The sequence below is a fragment of the Chlamydotis macqueenii genome, chromosome 20, assembly GCF_036417535.1.
Source record: "Chlamydotis macqueenii isolate bChlMac1 chromosome 20, bChlMac1.mat, whole genome shotgun sequence".
In the NCBI taxonomy this organism is placed as follows: Eukaryota; Metazoa; Chordata; class Aves; order Otidiformes; family Otididae; genus Chlamydotis; species Chlamydotis macqueenii.
This window is the reverse complement of record NC_141575.1, coordinates 6,708,418-6,726,782: the sequence shown is the minus strand read 5'-3', so window position 1 is coordinate 6,726,782 and position 18,365 is coordinate 6,708,418. Positions and strand designations below refer to the sequence as shown.

At 38.2% G+C, this 18,365-nt stretch overlaps 2 protein-coding genes across 2 annotated transcripts in view; one reads left to right on the top strand and one right to left on the bottom strand.

Annotated features, from left to right (window-relative positions):
- DYNC2I2 (dynein 2 intermediate chain 2) overlaps positions 1–18,365 on the bottom strand; it is a 122,976-nt gene that overhangs the window by 81,832 nt on the left and 22,779 nt on the right. The gene's annotated exons all lie outside the window — the stretch shown is intronic.
- The window catches only part of SPTAN1 (spectrin alpha, non-erythrocytic 1), a 45,145-nt gene that overhangs the window by 12,121 nt on the left and 14,659 nt on the right, over positions 1–18,365 (top strand). Inside the window, exons 14-38 of the mRNA XM_086764161.1 lie at positions 398–475; positions 648–803; positions 1,132–1,336; positions 1,466–1,647; positions 2,467–2,710; positions 3,034–3,156; positions 3,933–4,150; positions 4,875–4,967; positions 5,352–5,486; positions 5,973–6,121; positions 7,443–7,502; positions 9,773–9,971; positions 10,620–10,724; positions 11,538–11,561; positions 11,905–11,940; positions 13,894–13,941; positions 14,606–14,697; positions 15,077–15,221; positions 15,331–15,512; positions 15,681–15,780; positions 15,918–16,115; positions 16,259–16,405; positions 16,977–17,080; positions 17,218–17,380; positions 17,851–17,865. Coding sequence (XP_086620287.1) covers positions 398–475; positions 648–803; positions 1,132–1,336; positions 1,466–1,647; positions 2,467–2,710; positions 3,034–3,156; positions 3,933–4,150; positions 4,875–4,967; positions 5,352–5,486; positions 5,973–6,121; positions 7,443–7,502; positions 9,773–9,971; positions 10,620–10,724; positions 11,538–11,561; positions 11,905–11,940; positions 13,894–13,941; positions 14,606–14,697; positions 15,077–15,221; positions 15,331–15,512; positions 15,681–15,780; positions 15,918–16,115; positions 16,259–16,405; positions 16,977–17,080; positions 17,218–17,380; positions 17,851–17,865 — 3,201 coding nt within the window. The remainder of the gene's footprint in view (positions 1–397; positions 476–647; positions 804–1,131; positions 1,337–1,465; positions 1,648–2,466; positions 2,711–3,033; positions 3,157–3,932; positions 4,151–4,874; positions 4,968–5,351; positions 5,487–5,972; positions 6,122–7,442; positions 7,503–9,772; positions 9,972–10,619; positions 10,725–11,537; positions 11,562–11,904; positions 11,941–13,893; positions 13,942–14,605; positions 14,698–15,076; positions 15,222–15,330; positions 15,513–15,680; positions 15,781–15,917; positions 16,116–16,258; positions 16,406–16,976; positions 17,081–17,217; positions 17,381–17,850; positions 17,866–18,365) is intronic.

Here is an 18,365-nt window from a genome sequence, read left to right as displayed (position 1 = left end):
GGGAGGAGATACTGCTGGAAGATGACAGAGAAGGATGGGGTTTGCTCTGCAGAATGATCCCCTGTTATGTTGAATGTATTATCTCTAAATGAGCTGTTTTGTCTCTAAAGTAGAAAATAGTGGAAAAGATAGGGTAGGGCATGATTGCTGCCTCAGAGAGCTGAATAGCTCAGTGCTTGCATGTCGTGCCATCACATATGTACATGAAGATTTGTCAAGAATCTGTACTCTTCCACGTGTCAGATGATGGTACAGATGAAAAAGGGTGTAACAGTAGCTACCTTAGTGGCTTTCTGTTAGTTTTACTGTGATAAACTTTTGAGAAATTAACTACTATGTAAACTTGCACAAACAATTTTTATTACACCAAGTAAATGGAAAACTGTTTTCTCCTTAGGCATTAGATGAGTTTGCCACTAAATTGATTCAGAATAACCATTATGCCATGGATGATGTTGCTACACGCAGAGATGCTGTAAGTATCTAAAATAGATTTGGACTGTAGACTTTAAATTATATTCTGCTTTATAATTTTAAATGGTATGACTGCAATACAGGATAAGTCATCAGAGCTCTCCCAAAAGTATAGATAGAGTGGTGGTTCTTACAAGTTTGAAGAGTTTTAAAAACCTTTACTTTTTTTTCAGCTGCTGAGCCGCCGAAATGCCCTTCATGAAAGAGCTATGTACCGCCGTGCTCAACTGGCAGATTCTTTCCATCTGCAGCAGTTTTTCCGAGACTCTGATGAGCTAAAGAGTTGGGTTAATGAAAAAATGAAAACTGCAACAGATGAGGCATACAAGGTAAACACAAAGATGAATGTTATTTTAAGGCAATACCAGGCTTAATGTAATCATTGTAATGATACAAAGCAGTGTTAGCCCAAACGTTGCTGATAGTAGGCAGCACCAGGAGGAATTGCAATTTCTCCTTGATCCGAAGAGGGATTTTCCCATCATGCTGTAATTGTTCTTATTCAGTAGCTTAAGTGTTCTGATTTCAAAGGCATATCTTTGCCACCAAATCCTCTTGTGACATCTTGACATATACGTGAATGTAGTCTAATTTTTCAGAGACCTATAGATACTGATTTTTTTAATTGAAAGATTCTTATTCTTTCTTCATCTGTAGGATCCATCAAACTTGCAAGGTAAAGTTCAGAAACATCAGGCTTTTGAAGCAGAGCTTTCTGCTAATCAGAGTCGTATTGATGCCCTGGAGAAAGCTGGCCAGAAGTTGATTGATGTCAATCACTACGCATCTGATGAAGTGGCAGCTCGCATGAATGAAGTTATCAGCTTGTGGAAGAAACTTCTGGAGGCCACTGAGCTCAAAGGTATTACTTGCTCAGAAGAATACAGGCAATTCTTTTTCTAGAGAGTTTAGCCAAGAGAAGACAGGAGGTGAGTTAAAAGAAGGGTAAAAATTAAGTTGTCTTTTCCTCTTGCCACACTGTCTCGGTCAGGTATAAAACTGCGTGAAGCCAATCAACAGCAGCAGTTTAATCGCAATGTGGAAGACATTGAGCTGTGGCTGTATGAAGTAGAGGGACACTTGGCTTCTGATGATTATGGAAAAGATCTTACTAACGTTCAGAATCTTCAGAAGAAACATGCCTTGCTAGAGGCAGATGTTGCTGCCCATCAGGTAAGGGAAATAATTTTTCTTGCTACATTTTCAGATGTGCTCACTAAAAAGTAGTCACTCCAGAGACCGTAGCAGGTCTGTATTTTCATAATTTTTGTAGCTTTGGGCTTTACAATTTATCAGAAATAATTTTGAACTGAAACGTAAATTGTGTTGACTTCATAACTTTGACAGAAATAAGCTTTTTGAAAAAGTAAAATAATTTGATACTGTGACCTGCTGACAGCACAGCATTGTGCTGGGAATACCAACTTAACAAGATGTGCTTGCTTTACGTAGGAAATAATTCCACCTTAGTCTCTCCCTCTGCAAACAGCTTGCTCTTGTTCAGTTTGTTTTTCATGTAGCTCTAAGAAATAGGAGGGGAGGGAGAACAGATCAGTTTTTAAATATAGAACTTGACAGCAAATGGTTCCTTCATTGCAAATGATCGTTAGGGGAATTAAATCCACAGGGAAAAAAAAACCAAACAAAATCTGGGTTCCTGCAACTGGAATTATCAGTTGTTAACAATTGAAAAATGGTTCGTCTAGAGTAGCACATCTGTAAAGCTAATTTCAAGACATCTTTCCACATCTGCAATGTAATTTCAAGAATCTTAGTTTATTTTATGAAATTCACAGATGAAAAACAATTATATTTACATAACGTACTGAATATTATCCAGGATATAATAATTACCAAAATTATTGCACTGGCAGTGTGCAGCTGAGATTCTCTTTCAAGCCTTAGCTAACAAATTGTATTGTGACAGAAGAAGTGTTTTCAGTCACTGCAAACAGAAATTCTGACATAGTGCTGTTGCCAAATTAATTTTAGGATCGTATAGATGGTATTACCATCCAGGCACGCCAGTTCCAAGATGCTGGGCACTTTGATGCTGACAATATCAAGAAGAAACAAGAAGCTTTAGTAGCTCGTTATGAAGCTCTGAAGGATCCTATGGTAGCTCGCAAGCAGAAACTTGCAGATTCTCTTCGTCTGCAGCAGCTTTTCCGTGATATTGAGGATGAAGAGACCTGGATTAGGGAAAAAGAACCTATTGCAGCTTCCACAAACCGAGGTTGGTTCATCCCAATATCTCCGTTATTTAAATGTCAGAATTGCTCTGTTATAACTTTTCTCTTTATGGAACATTCCTTGGGAATTTCTGAAATGTTTACTGTAATTAACATTGCCTGGAGTTACACGTTTGCCATCACCCGTTGTTCTTTGTGTTATATTACTTCTGCAATTCCAATGAGTAACTTAGTTTTCTTAGTGCTCTGTCTTCATTGTGGAGACTCTCATTCTGCAAGTTTGTCCAGCACTAGTTGCAGCTTCCTTGAAATTTTTGTGTAGTCTAATGACTCTGAATTAGCTGATTAACTGTTTTATGTCTCTCAGGCAAGGACTTAATTGGTGTCCAGAATCTGCTAAAGAAGCACCAGGCTTTGCAGGCAGAAATCGCAGGCCATGAGCCCCGCATTAAAGCAGTCACACAGAAAGGAAATGCTATGGTGGAAGAGGGTACGTCTCAATGTTTTTTTTTTTTAGTTCTTTCTCTTTCAGAAATCCACAAGTGTTTGTGCTGGACTTTGTTCTCTGGCCTTGTACAGTTAAGAATCTCTGCCTGTTTTCATCCAAGCAATAGATTGGTACCTGCTAGCAGGATGAACTTCCGATCATTCTTTCACCTGAAAATAAAAATAGATTCCTTGATGGAAACCTGTCACAATTTTCACAGATCTCTATCTGCTCTTGACAAACATGTATGAGCCCTGTATTCAGCAGCTTTGTGCTGGATATTTAGTCTCCATTTTTAAATCTATTAAAGGCTTGTATCTGAGATACATAATCTTCATGTGAGAGATGATCCTGCACAAGGACAGCAAGAGTCACTCCTGCTTTTAGAGAAGTACATATCCTTATTTCTGACTGGGTGTTCTAAGCACCAGAATACTATCAGAATGCATATCTGAAATAATATTTGTCTGTTGTCAAAACTCTGCCACTGGAAAGAAATGACCTTTCCTGTTTAATCATTGAGAAGACATGTTACCATGTGGTTTGTATGTTCTTAATGATTCAAATATTCCTAGTACAGTTTGATTGACAGGTACACTGTTTTCCAGTCTGAAACAAAAAGACAAGCTGTGTTACACTTTTGTTATTCTAGTCAGAATATGCTACGTAGGTTTAAACAGGTCTAATTTCTGTGACTTTCAAGAAATACAAGTAATCTTTTAGTGTGAATTATTTACGTCTCCTTAAGTCTTTCAGTTCCCCCTCTTCCTATTACCTAGGACATTTTGCAGCTGAGGATGTGAAAATCAAATTGAATGAGCTAAACCAGAAATGGGACTCTCTGAAAGCTAAAGCATCTCAGCGTCGACAAGACCTAGAGGATTCCCTGCAAGCGCAGCAGTACTTTGCTGATGCTAATGAGGCAGAATCCTGGATGAGGGAAAAGGAACCCATTGTAGGCAGTACAGACTATGGAAAAGATGAAGACTCTGCTGAGGTATTTGAGATTGTTGTTTGAATCGGTTTTGCATAAACACAGCAAGGATTTGTCCAGTGGTGAAAATATAAGGAGCTATGCTAATTTCAGGATTCTTAAGAAAAAAAGGCATAAAATTCTTGCGTCAAGCTGAGTTTTGGCTCAGAGTCAAAAGATGTCCGTTTTTCATGTTTCTTACTTATTGCACATGAAATTTACTGTTCAGTATATTAATCCAAATGTGAGGAAACTTGACATTTGTATTCACTTTTTAATAGGGTTTTTGTAAAGTATAATGAAGCTAGTATTGGCAAATTCCTCATTTGATGTTGCATTTCAGTGTGATTCTGATTTTTCAGCAGTTCATTGGTCTGGAAGTAATTTTTTTTGTCTAGAGTTATTTTACTAGTATCGTTCTGTGGCCAGACACTGCTGACTGGTGTTTCATCAAAATGAAGTGCAGTTTAAAGGCATACTTTCAAACAACGCTATTTCCAGAATGATACCTGGTACTTCTGGTCAGACAAAAAGAATGTTTCTGAGATAAGATAGAGGAAAAGCACCAGAAGCATTTGGACTGCTATCTAGCCTGTGAATAAATAGAAGTAGTTATTCTCATGAGAGTCACAAGACTGGCAGCTCTGAAAAACCCACATTCCCTGTGTATGGAGCCAAAGTATGTATTTTAGGCATAGTATTTGTAAAATGGCTGGGTGTACATGTTGTTTTTATCATTCCCTTACAGGCTCTTCTGAAGAAACATGAAGCTTTGATGTCTGATCTTTCTGCTTACGGCAGTAGCATACAGGCGCTAAGGGAACAGGCCCAGTCTTGTAGGGTAAGGAAAGATGCTCATCATGTTGCTAAAATTCTTGGGTCAGCAGAAGGTAAAGACAAAGCTTAATAACAGTTGTTGGTTTTGAGAACTTATTGCAGACTGTACTTGATTTTCTCAAAAAAAATTAGTGCTCTGTTTTTTTATAATCATAACAGGCAGTTATGTTGCATTGGAGGAAAACAGGATAATGTGATGATTTCCAAGGTTTGAGCCCAGGCAGCACCTACAATAAGTCTATCTGCATTATACTTGTTTCAACAAGTATAATTTTCAAGTACTGCAGTAGTTTTAACTAAGGTTGAAGTATTTCTTTAGGACAACTACATTGATTGTAATGAACATGGAACAACTAATTTTTTTTTTTGTGTGCTCCATCTTTGTCAGCAACAAGTTGCTCCCACAGATGATGAAACTGGCAAAGAGCTTGTTCTGGCTCTCTATGATTACCAAGAGAAGAGTCCCCGCGAGGTGACTATGAAAAAAGGAGATATCCTCACCTTACTCAACAGCACCAACAAGGTATGCTCTTGCTTTCTGATTTGCTGAGCTGCTTGACTCACTTACTTTTGTGTGTTCTTCAGAGGGTTTTTTTTCTTTTTTAATAAGAACGTTCAATGAAGTTAAACCATTTGTATGTTTAGTCCATGTTCCCATTCAGCACTTTAGCATACCTCTCCAGATCATTCCCATGACTCCTCTATAGCTGCCAACTTTAAGTCAGATAAACAACATATGCTACAGGGCATGTATCTGTCAGAAAACTTATTTTCCTACTATTGAGGAATTTTTGACCAAACACAAGGGGAGAAGTGCAAGTAAGACTTAGATGTCTTTGAGAGACAATTTGTTTGAAAAAAGTAATTAAAAGAGCAAATTGTTGTGAGCATCAGCGGTTTTCTTGTGTTAGTAGGAGCGTCTAATTTGCAGCTTTTGGTTGCTTAGCATACTTTATGCTTGCCTTACTGTGGCTGGTGGTTTTTTTGTTGTTTTTTTTTTTCCCTCCAGGATTGGTGGAAAGTTGAAGTTAATGACCGTCAGGGCTTTGTACCAGCTGCCTATGTGAAAAAACTAGATCCTGCCCAGTCTGCGTCCCGAGAGAACCTCCTAGAAGAGCAAGGCAGCATAGCATTGCGACAGGAGCAAATTGACAACCAGTAAGATCTAACTGATGAGATATGACAGCCATCCAGCTTTTGCTGGCTTGGCTTTTGCCTTGTGTGTGCTGGAAGTTTAGGTTGATGCCTCTTGCAGAGGGAATAATTAGTTGGAGCAAAACAAGGGGCTCCTTTACCAAGGACACCATGCTGAGTTGTTTTATTCGTATTCTAAATTTTCTTGTTGCTTTTCTCATTTTTTTGACTGTAAAACTCATGACACTAGAGCTCAACTTGCTGTCTGACTTCAGTATTTTATGTGTTCCTTTGTTGTTGTACCTAACAACTTAAACTTGTTTGTGAGTTATATCTGTCCTAAGCAGCTCTTGTATTTGTAGTTGTCACTTCTTAATGTGTGATCTGTTTTGAAAAGCTTTCTTAAATTTGATTACATAAAGTACAGTACCCTCCCTATACAGGGCTGCCTCTGGAGGTGACTTCCTTAGGAGCTGTGACTACTTTGATGCTAGCTCGTTATTTTATTTCCTGAAATGTGGTGCCATTATTTGTTGCCATTACGTAGGCTGAAACATGCCCTCCCTCCTTTTTTATTTATTTATTTTTCTTTTAAAAGAGGAATGAGCTATTGTAAATACAGAAAAGGGCATGACTGCTTGGTAATGACCTCCTAAGGCACATGGTGGTTGTAGATTAATGCAAGCAAGGGCTGTGGGTGATAGCCGTGAGCTACTGGCTCATCTTATCAAGACACTTGGAAGCCAAAGCTGAAAGTTTCGTGCATACTCCCATCTGTTTGCACAGCTAAGCTGTCATTCTACACGAGAATTTCTTCCCACTCAGTTGTTTTGAGTCACCAGTTATTATAGTGACATACAAGAATGACTAGCTTTATCTCTAGAATTTAAAAAAAAAATGCCCACAAACAAAAAAAAAATTTAAAAAAAACTTTTACCAGTAAGAAGCTGGAAAATTGTGACGCATTGTTCAGGATTTTAATGATGTGTGGCTTTCTCTGTGGGTTTGTACGCTGCTTTTAAGCACCAGAACAGGGATGCCTTATTTTAAAGCCAAAGAGGGGGAACTGCCCTTTAGTTTCAATCAAATGGCACGACGATCAGGAAATGAGGAGACCTTATAGAGAGAGTCCAACTGTACTGCTGAGGTTTCCTTATGTGAATTGTACTTCTGGTCTGATTTGCTTTGTTTGCTTCTGAACGACACCTAATTTTCTCCATTTAAATGTGAACTCTTAACCATCCCCTACCACAGACAACCCATGGATGGAGCTGCTGCTTTCATTATTTTTGTTAATCTGACTAATTTTTTGCATGCGTTTGCTGTGCTCCCTCTGTCTGTGCAGGACTCTCATAACTAAGGAAGTCGGCAGTGTATCTCTGCGTATGAAACAGGTCGAAGAACTGTGAGTAGGATTAGCCCTTTCTAAACCATGCTGTCTCTGTACTGTCACTGTTCGTTCTCCCTTTGTTTCTTTCTTTGGGAAAGCTGCTCCAAAGAGACAAAAGGAAGCAATTCCTGCTATGTGAATTATTTTAGTTTAGATGAGTGTCGTGGTGTGTGTTTTGTGTGGTCTTTATAGCCAGCCATCCAGCCAGCTGCTTATCTTGTTGGTCACCTCTGCCCTGCTAAATTGGTTGATTATGTTATTTTCCATTATGCTGAATTTGTTTACCAAGTGAGACTTCAGTGAGAGAGACTGTTTTCTTTAAAAAGCATCTCTTGCATTTTCTGAGGTGCAGATACAAATATTAATTTGTTTATATAAATATAGAAAAATATATATACTGAGTATTATGTCACATGAATGCCTTAGGGTTTGGGAAGGGTGGAGTCATAGTTTATCACATAAAGTTACATTTGTGCTGGGTGGTCAAAAAGCATTAGTTTGTTTATATAGGATGGTTGGGTTTTGTTATAACATTAACATTCACTTAATTTTCAAACTTGTGTTCGTATCTCCTGAAAAAAATACCAAGTTTGCATTATGGTCTTTGAAGTTGCTGGGGGAGCCAAAGCAGTAGTCTTCACTGGCTGTATCTGTCTTTTCATAGAGAATATGTTTCTTGAGAATCAAAAGTGAAAGTATTATGTTAATCTCTGAATCATTGCAAAGCAACTTTGAGAGAAGGTCTGTTGCTAAAGGAATTTTGCCCCAGAATCCTTCAAAGTATGTAATACCTAAAATTGTATGCTAAGGCAAACATCTGCGGTCGGGGCAGGCGTCAAAACAGTGTTTTCCTGCATGCAGTAGCTCATTCAAGTCAGGGTAGAATGTTTCCATTCAAACCTGATACGAAAGATTCTGAGTTCCTTTTTGTCCAGCCTTAAACCAGGATAGACAGGAAACCACGAAGTCTCTGCTTCCATGGAAAGACTTGAAGTTGATTATCGGTTTGATGTGTAGACACTACAGCCCAGGGTATCAAGGATTTTCTTCAACAGACTTTGAGTTATTGGTTAGGGAAATGCTGCATTCTTGAACTTCTCAAGTTGGCAGATAATGCCTCAGTATTTGCCTGTGCATTTCAAGGTGGGAAATGAAAATATTGTAAGGCTGCTCTTTCCGCATTTGAGGCCCCTGCAGATATCTCAGCAGTGTCTTATATTATTTTGGTTTAATAACACCAAAATGGGTATCTTTGTGGCTTAATAATGAGAATCAGCTGCTGCTGTTGATCACTGTGGTAGACCAATGTGCAGTCTGATTCAGGATATTAAAAAATCCATCCAGATGCAGCTAGAGTAGCTCGTCTTCGGAAGGACTTAAAACAGAGTAACGGTGAGAGTGGGTGTTAAGGGTATGGCTTTTCTGAATGTAGGTTCTTTACAAACAGACATTATGCTTTGCTAAAGAGATCTGTAATTCAGTACTGATGACTTTAAAACTTCCCTTGGCTTTTCTTCAGCCATAGCTTGGGAGAGGTCTTACAGGATCTAGTGTCTAGTTGGTTACTAGGAATCAAATAGGAGACATAAATTTTCTTGTGGTTTTAAATAAATGGCTGGTCTTTGGATGTTTATTTGCCTGTTGAAACCAATTTAAATGTTTTAGAGGTTTTACTTTGCATTTATTCTAATGTAAATGAGGAGTAACTTCACTGACGTTGGGAATTCCACAGATATAAGACCAGTGTATGTGAAATGAGCTTAATGGATTTCCCGGTTGGATTTGGTTGTGTTATCAAAGAAATAACTTTTTTTTTTTTTTTTTTTTTTCCCCAACATTCAGCAGATTTTGTACTGAATAATGGCTAGGTAAGACATTAATGTCCAAAAGCTGGGAAGCTAGTGGATTTTCATAATCCGATGGCAAATTTGAGATACTGTAGGAAGATACCTCTCAAAAAGTGAGACCCTGGGGAGTCATTCCTGCACTGTAGTGCTGCTGTAGCTGAAGAGCCTTCCCTGGCCTAAGCTGTGATTTGGGTTGCTTTTGCCCAGTGAAGTGTTGCATGGGGGAGATCTCATTTTGGCGCACGTATCCGTGTAGAGGAGAAACGTGCACAGTTTGCATTTACCTGATTTATATACAGGTAGATCATTCTTTAGAAGACCAGTGCGTAGACTGCAGGGATTTCCCAGATCTTTGATGATACCAGTACTCGGTAGACTAATGTGACTCAGCTCAGTTCAGTCTGACTGCCCTCTGTTTTCCTTTTCTGCTTGTTCCAGGTATCACTCTCTTCTTGAGCTGGGAGAAAAACGTAAAGGCATGCTAGAAAAAAGCTGCAAAAAATTTATGCTTTTCCGTGAAGCTAATGAGCTTCAGCAGTGGATCAATGAGAAGGAAGCTGCACTCACAAATGAGGAAGTAGGTGCTGATCTGGAGCAAGTGGAAGTGCTACAGAAGAAATTTGATGATTTTCAGAAGGTATGTTGTAATTCTGCATAATGTGCGTGTTGGCCTTGGTCTTTTCCTTCAGGCTTTCTGATCATATATCCGTGATAATTTTTCATAGCTGAGCATAGCTGAGAAGGAAAAGTAGCTTTGATTTGAAATGAAAAGGTATCTATGTGCTTGCTTTTTTTTTTTTTTTTTTTTTTTTGTGAGGATAGAGAGAATCCCACATTCAAAAGTCTTCAGTTTGGCTACAGTCTCCAGGTTGCTACATGCTTCGCAGCTCCCAGAGAGCTGAAACTCTCTTTCAACACGTTCAAATATAGAACCTGCCAAGCTTTGGATGAATTTAATTTTGTGTAAAGCATAACCTTCAGTTAAGCTGTTCCTGTTCCTTTTTGTTGAAAGGAAAGATGCATTTTAGTTTCCATCTGTAGAGCTTTCCAGAGTATGGAGAACTCTGATAGTGCGTTTCTTTGATCCATTGACGCCTGGCGCTGGCAGCTGTGGTTTCTTCTAGATTCTCATGCATTGTATATTAACTGGTAACTGTAAAGGTGAAGTGTGCTGAGTTCCTGCTGTTTACAAACAGTGTACGTTTTGGCACCCCCGGAGCACCAACTTGTTCACATGTTTGCTTGTGTGAATGTTAATGCTGTGATATTTTACTCTTCTGTGCAGGATTTAAAAGCTAACGAGTCACGTCTGAAGGATATAAACAAGGTTGCAAATGACCTGGAGTCGGAAGGGTTGATGGCAGATGAAGTGCAAGCAGTACAGCAACAGGTCCACTTTTTCTTTCGGTCTAATCCTCTTGAGAAGCAAAAGATACTCTTCCTTTCTTTTGTTTGTTGTCTTTCACTTTGCATGCCATGGCAAGATTCTAGCCATTCATTATTGCTCTCTGGTCTGAGAAGGCTGGTATTCTAACCAGAGATCCTTAATACCTGTTCTGTAGTGTGGCCATCACAAGGATACACTGTGAATTGTTTCTTTTTAAATAGTGCTGTAGCAAATCACACCATCTAGAGTTTTGGTTTTTTTTTTTTTTTTTTGGAATGGAAAGTCTTTAAAATAATGTTAAAAGTAATGGAGAATCTGTACCTTAGCTTTGCTTTGTTTAAGTTTGAAATGTCAGCCTTTATTTCTTTGCAGGAAAAATGGTGAGGAATGCTGGGGAAAAGAGAAATAAAATAGAGCTCAACTTGCAGTGTGGGAGAGAGGCTGTGGGTTTTCTGTTTTGTCTTTTTTTTTTTTTTTTTTTTTTTTTTTTTTTTTGGTAACACACAGTTTTTTGCCAGCTTTTCGCATACTTGTGCTATTGCTGTAAAGAGTTCTATCTAGTCCCAACAGAGTATTGAAGCAGTTTATTTTCTGAGCTCTAAGATGATGTGTTGCAGTAGATGCTTGAGTAGTCGGACTCCCATTTCTGCTACGCATTTAGGTTGTGCGAGCGCTATTTGGCTTAATGCCATGCTGGTAACCAATTTGTAGAAGGATGAAAGCTTATCTCCTACATTATTCCCTTTCTCAAAAGCAGTAAAGACTTTCTTTGTATTAGAAAATAAGTTGTTTCTCTTTGTTCTTTTTCCTTTGCAGGAAGTCTATGGTATGATGCCCAGGGTAAGTGTTAATTTCTGAGACAGTGTGGCAATTTTAACAGGTTTGGGATGTACAAGTAGAAGTTCAGCCGTAATTATAGCTCATTTCCATGAAGAAACTCAATAATGACTTTGAATGGACATAAAAAGATTATCTTGTCTTCAATCCCTTTATATCCTGAGTGTCTTACCCCACATCACAAATGAATGCAGGGCAGGATAACCTAAAATTAAGCAAATAGTTATAAAAATTTATTTACTCTGTTAAGCATTGAACATGAAGAACTTTCAAAGATTTTTAATGTATTCTGATAGTTTTAGATTTTGCTTCCTATTTAAAGCTGTTTCTTCACATTTTCAAACAGGATGAAACTGATTCTAAGACAGCCTCTCCTTGGAAGGTAGGTGTCATTACGTAGTAGTACACAACAGGAAAGTGAAACAAAAACTACAACGCATCAACTTTTTTTAGACCATACACCTTTTCATATACACTTTTTTCTTTTTTCTTTCTTTTTTTTTTTTTTTTTTTAAAATTCCCTTCCTTTCTTTAAGGACTGTTGACAGACTGATTTTATGGTGTCCTGGTCTCAGCAAGCGTTTCAATTGCTATTGATTTAGGGTTAGGGACTTTCATTTCACTTTGCTTGTTTACTTCAACAAGCATGTTACAAAAATTTCTGGAGTACTCAGCAGGAACTCACCTTCACATACTTGTGTACAGATTTAATATATAAAGATGTCATATAGGTACTACTTTTGGTTTTAAAAATAAAAGCCATCTAGGTAAAGTCAAGTGACTGTCAGCTCTCTATTTGCAGGTATGTTCAAGAGAATAACCGAGATGGGTTTCCAACAGAATTGCTCTAGCCATGCAAATTGCCAAGTCTGGTTTTTACCTCTCCTGCAAAACTCCATTTTGTTTTGAGATTGTACTGTAAGACTGATCCCAGTTTTTGTACCAGTGTTTTTAGGTATTACATGGCCACTTGATGTGAAAGAGTCCCTGTGTGAGTTCTTGATTTTATGTTAGGAGCAGAATGAAATGTTTTTATTCCTGAAAGTCAAAGCCATTTATGTCAATATTCCTTTAGTAAGGAATATGTTCTATGTGTCTAGCAGTATCTTTGTCTTCCATTATTAATCTCTAGCTCATTTTCTACAACAGTTAGAAGCAGCCTTTCTCCATTCGTTAGTGGCTTACAGTGGAATCAGCTGTCACCTGCTGATGCACAAAAAATATCTTGAATATTTTTGACATTATCCAGCATTGTGCTTTTCTCTAGTATGTCATTCCCATGTTTCATGTCTTACATCCACTTTCTTGGACTTAAAGCTGCTTGTACATCTTTTAAGCTGTGTGAATGTGGGAAAACCAGACAAGTATGCAATATTTTGACAGCATTGTAGAAAATTCAACCATGTCAACAAGAATTGGTGATTTTTTAAATTTTTTTTTTTTCTTTTTGCACAGATTGAATCCTAAGAGTCTCATACTAACTTGGCAAATCATAAGTTCTTTTCTGTGTATTTCTGCAAAGGCATGAATTTTGCAAGTAACTCACCATAGAATCATAGAATAGTTTAGGTTGGAAGGGACCTTTAAAGCCCATTCAGTCCAACCCCCCTGCAAGGAGCAGGGACGTCTTCAACCAGATCAGGTTGCTCAGAGCCCTGTGAGCTCATTAACAGAAAAGTAGATTGCATGTTGAAGAGAATTGGTCATCATTTTTCTAATTAGCCTTCACCAGCTTTGGTGATGTTCTAGAAGTATCTGAATTAACTGCTAAGCTGATTTTTGCCAAGAACTCAGCCAAGAGTTAAACCATTTGGGTGATTATTTTTTTGTTTTGACACTTTGACTAAGAGTTTGGGGTTTTTTAATTCATTTATATGTTGCCTTTAAATTTTCCTCTTCCTTTTCCTTATTAAGACTATTGCTGTTTGTTTCAATTTATGCTAACAAGATAGTAATCGTGTATATTTCTAACTATGCCTACTGTGATCTGTAATACCTTAGGAATTGCAACTAATTATTCTTAGTTGCTTTTGTAATTCACTTGCGTTGATTTTCTTATTGTTTGCGTCTCTTTTTCATCTTAAACAGCAGTGTATTCAAAACACTGTTCCAAATAAGTATATAAAATAATTCAACAGTTTTCATTCAAACCTTTAAAATCTAGAGTGTTTCTTTCTTCTTGCATTTTGTAGAGTTGTATTTTACAGAGTCTGTATTTTTGACCTAAGCCAAGTCATTATGGATTTTTAGGAGTTCTCTTCCAGTTTGATTTTGGCTCCGATAGGTTATCGTTGACTTTAATGCTACATTTCTTAATTTCTGCCTTTTCATACAGTCTGCACGAATGATGGTACACACAGTGGCAACCTTTAACTCAATCAAGGTAATAATACAATATTTTCTGAGCTAATTTAAAAGCTGAGAATGTTTTTGTTTGTTTGTTTGGGTTTTTTTACCCTTCTTTTCAATAGTCTTTGTCTTTCATTAATCTATATAAACCCTTTGAATCAACTTATTGAAAGAAGTGTTGACATGTACAGCATTTGCTTCTCAGGATACATCAGTATCTTATATACGTAAAATCATTTGGTTTTATATCTCAGAAGAAAACCTTAAAATAGTTTTATTTAACTAAGCTCCTTGCATTTGTGAATTCTTCTGAAATTAAGCAGAATATAGTTACCTTGCCCTATAGTGAAAGGGCAGTCTTGACTTTTCATTTATTTTATTGACTGCTTGATAAAGTTTATGTACTGTAAAAGAAAGAAGCACAGCTGTTTTAGGAAATCTTCCAGCGTTACTATCAGTATGCTCAGTAGACCCCTGAGATAAAGCCTGTAAGAATGGAGATGAAGAAGGGGTGTTGGCATGCAAATGTCAGCAGAATGAAGGAAGTGCAGAGAAGCACAGTGAACAAAATGTTACTGGTTTTTAAAGTTGTCTGTTTGACATCCTAAAGCTTCAGTGAGTCCAGCACGAGAGTTTCTTGCATAAACAGAAATGCTGTAAGACTGTAGTCTGCAATATCAGTGGGGTTTGTTTTGCAGGAATTGAATGAACGCTGGAGATCTCTGCAGCAGTTAGCAGAGGAACGAAGCCAGCTGTTGGGCAGTGCCCATGAAGTCCAGAGATTCCACAGGTGAGGTGTTTGTATCGTATTTGGTCAGTAAAATGCATTGTCTATAAGAGTTCTAAAAACATAGTGGAATCTATTCTAAACAAGTCGTATTTGAGCCCTCAGCTTGTTCAGTGGAAGTTAGATTACCAGTGGTCCAACAGGAATTCTTTATATTCTTCCTAGGAAAAGAAAGACTCGTTAATGTGAAAGCATGGAATTGCTGTGGGCTTGGGAGGACTGATGTCCTATTTTACCAACGTTCACTTTGTCATCTTAGGAAGTAAATTAATAGAACCATAAACTACAGGAGCTTCTTTGGAAATTGGTGACCTGCTAGGTATCGGATATCCTAGTATAACCTCAATTTTAATTTTTTTTGCCTTCCCTTCACTCAAATCAGAGATGCTGATGAAACGAAAGAATGGATAGAGGAGAAGAATCAAGCATTAAATACAGACAACTATGGACATGACTTGGCCAGTGTGCAGGCTCTGCAGCGCAAACATGAAGGCTTTGAAAGAGACTTGGCAGCTCTTGGAGACAAGGTGAGATTGTGAGGAGGACAAAACCAAAAGCTTTCTTTTTATCTACCAGAAATAGCTTAAAATATTATTTCTACCTTCATTGTGTTTATTTCCTTTTCTCTAATTCTAGGTGAATTCTCTTGGTGAAACTGCCCAGCGTTTGATCCAGTCACATCCAGAATCTGCTGAAGATCTCCAAGAAAAATGTACTGAATTGAATCAGGCTTGGAATAGTCTGGGAAAACGTGCTGACCAGCGCAAAGAGAAGCTTGGAGATTCTCATGACCTGCAGCGTTTCCTCAGTGACTTCAGGTGAAGACGGTGTCGTCCGTGTCTCCCCCCCGCCCCAGTTCGTCTGTCTGGTATATTGTTAGTGAAGTACATATGGCTCACTGTTCCACAGGGATGTTTCTGGAGAGAGTTTGGAAAAGGACTGTGTTTTCTGTTCTGACTTAATCAATCTATTAATTGTGTTCACAGGGACCTTATGTCTTGGATCAATGGAATCCGGGGCCTGGTCTCCTCAGATGAACTTGCAAAGGATGTGACTGGAGCTGAAGCTTTATTGGAAAGGCACCAGGTATGTGAAAGATAAGTGTGTATTGTAAATAGCAACAAATGTTTCTTTTTCTGACACTTTCAATTTAGAGTTCCAAAAATAGATCAGTTCCAGCTCTGCCATGTAGTTATTTAATAACACATCTCTGTACCTTGCAGGAACACCGCACTGAAATAGATGCAAGGGCGGGCACTTTCCAAGCATTTGAACAGTTTGGACAGCAACTTCTGGCTCATGGACACTATGCCAGCCCAGAGATCAAGGAGAAACTGGATATTCTGGATCAAGAACGGGCAGACCTAGAGAAGGCCTGGGTCCAGCGCAGAATGATGCTAGACCAGTGCCTGGAACTACAGGTACTCTGCTGCATTTTTAAAAAGAAAAATAATTCCTCCCTTCTTAAGGAAGTTTATTCTTTCAGAGTGATGAGCAGTGGTCTTCATCTGTCTAAGAGAATCTGTCTAATCCAATGCTTTGGATTTTTTTTTTTTCTTCCTAGCTGTTTCATCGGGACTGTGAACAAGCTGAAAACTGGATGGCTGCCCGAGAGGCTTTCCTAAATACCGAAGATAAAGGAGACTCCTTAGACAGCGTGGAGGCACTCATCAAGAAACATGAAGATTTTGATAAGGCAATCAATGTCCAGGTGAGGAGTGTAGCTGAAGTAAGGGGAAAATAGTTTAGTTTTACTTTTGTAGGTTATTAGCAAAAGCAGTTACACCATGTGTGGCTTCTGAAGTTCTGTTCTAAATATTCAGCCATTTGGGATCTGCGGCTGAAGTTTAGAAGTGGATAATGCAAATAGGGATGTATTTCACTGCCTACTGCTACTAGTGGCAAGTATCTATGTAAATCTCTTACTGATTTGAAACTGATTTTTCTTTTTTTTCTTTTTTTTTTTTTTTTTTTTTTTTTTTTTTTTGTAACAGAAAAAGCTATATTTTCAGTTTCTTGTAAAAGAAAGCTGCCTCCTTTTATTGAGGGATCATACTGCTGTAGCTTAAGGTCCAAAAGATACTTTTCCCCTAAATGCCACAGGTGGAAGATATTCTGAAGTTGAACTCTCCAGTCCTGTAGAAGATAGACTTTCTTCATAGAGTCACATTTACAATAATGTATCTTTAAAGAAGAAAAAACATCTTGTTCTGTTCCAGACCCCGCTCATCACTTGACTTTAAGAAACCACAGTTCTAATTTATGGCTTCTGTTTTCAATAGGAAGAGAAAATTGCTGTCTTACAGTCTTTTGCTGACCAGCTGATCTCTGCTGATCATTATGCAAAAGGAGTCATTGCTAACAGACGCAATGAGGTGCTGGACAGGTCAGTATTGCCCTGCTAGATGGGGTGCAGATACTGACTGAAAAAGAACGCTCTTTGGCAACGTTTTGTAGCTGTTAAATGTGATGATGTATGCAATTCTGGTTTTTCATTCAACATACGTATTTAATTCCATACAGGTGGCTTCGTCTGAAAGCTCAAATGATTGAAAAGAGATCGAAGCTAGGAGAATCTCAGACACTCCAGCAGTTCAGCCGTGATGTGGATGAAATAGAAGCTTGGATCAGTGAAAAGCTCCAGACTGCAAGTGACGAGTCATACAAGGATCCCACAAATATCCAGGTGAATGTGATTCTCAGCTCATAGTTCTTAACTTTGCAAAGCATACTCTGGTTTGAAAAAACATGCTCAGGAATTTCTTGCTGAGTGATAACGGAATTCTACACCATGTTGGACATGGTCTCCCTTTAACAAGGAGAAAATGGAAGTTACATTATGCATGAAAGGAGACCCAAAATAGAACCCACTTAGTAATTATTGATGCGTATAATTAATAAGATATGCGGTCTCTGCAGCAGCAAGTTTCCTGAAGAAACTTCTGAGTAGCTATTCTGTCTTTCTCCCAGCATCTAGATATTCAAATAAGGAAACGGAGTTCCTGGGTGTCATCTCTGTCTTGTGTTCTAAAATATGAAGTCTCATTTATTTTTCAGTATTAAGAAATAATTAATTAAAGTGACCTCTTATATTTTAATACTGGTTTATGAAGTAGTATGAATGCACTGAACTACTTCTCTCGATCTGTTTTATAGCTTTCCAAACTGCTGGTAAGTAGTTTGGACTAGCCCTGGTATGTGAACTTGTTTTCTTTGTATAGCTTATGTGTGAGCACAAAGTCTGGTTGCAATCTGCTGCTCCATCCGTCAGTTCATGCAATCTCTTTGTTTTCTGTTAGTTCTTGACCTGCATCCAGGTACAGCTATTGATCTTCATGTTACGGGCGTGGCTTTTTTGTTAATGCCTATCCAGCATCATTTATTTATAAACTCGTTTTGCAGGTGTTCTGCATGACCTGTTTAATTTGTGGCGCCTTAGTGATAGAGTTTGGGGTTTTTTAGGCCCGTGGAAAAATGGTTTCTATCCACCTTTTTCAGAAATTTGGCTATTCAGCCTGTCATCCTCCTGTCTGGATCTAAAGTGGTGATGATTTAACACGTGACACATAATGCCAGCTCTTTTAGTTTGTGTTTGTAGAATCAAATGCTGAAGGTGAAGGATTCGATAAAATGGTAGAACTAGATGGCCTAGTTCTTGTAGCAGTAGCGTA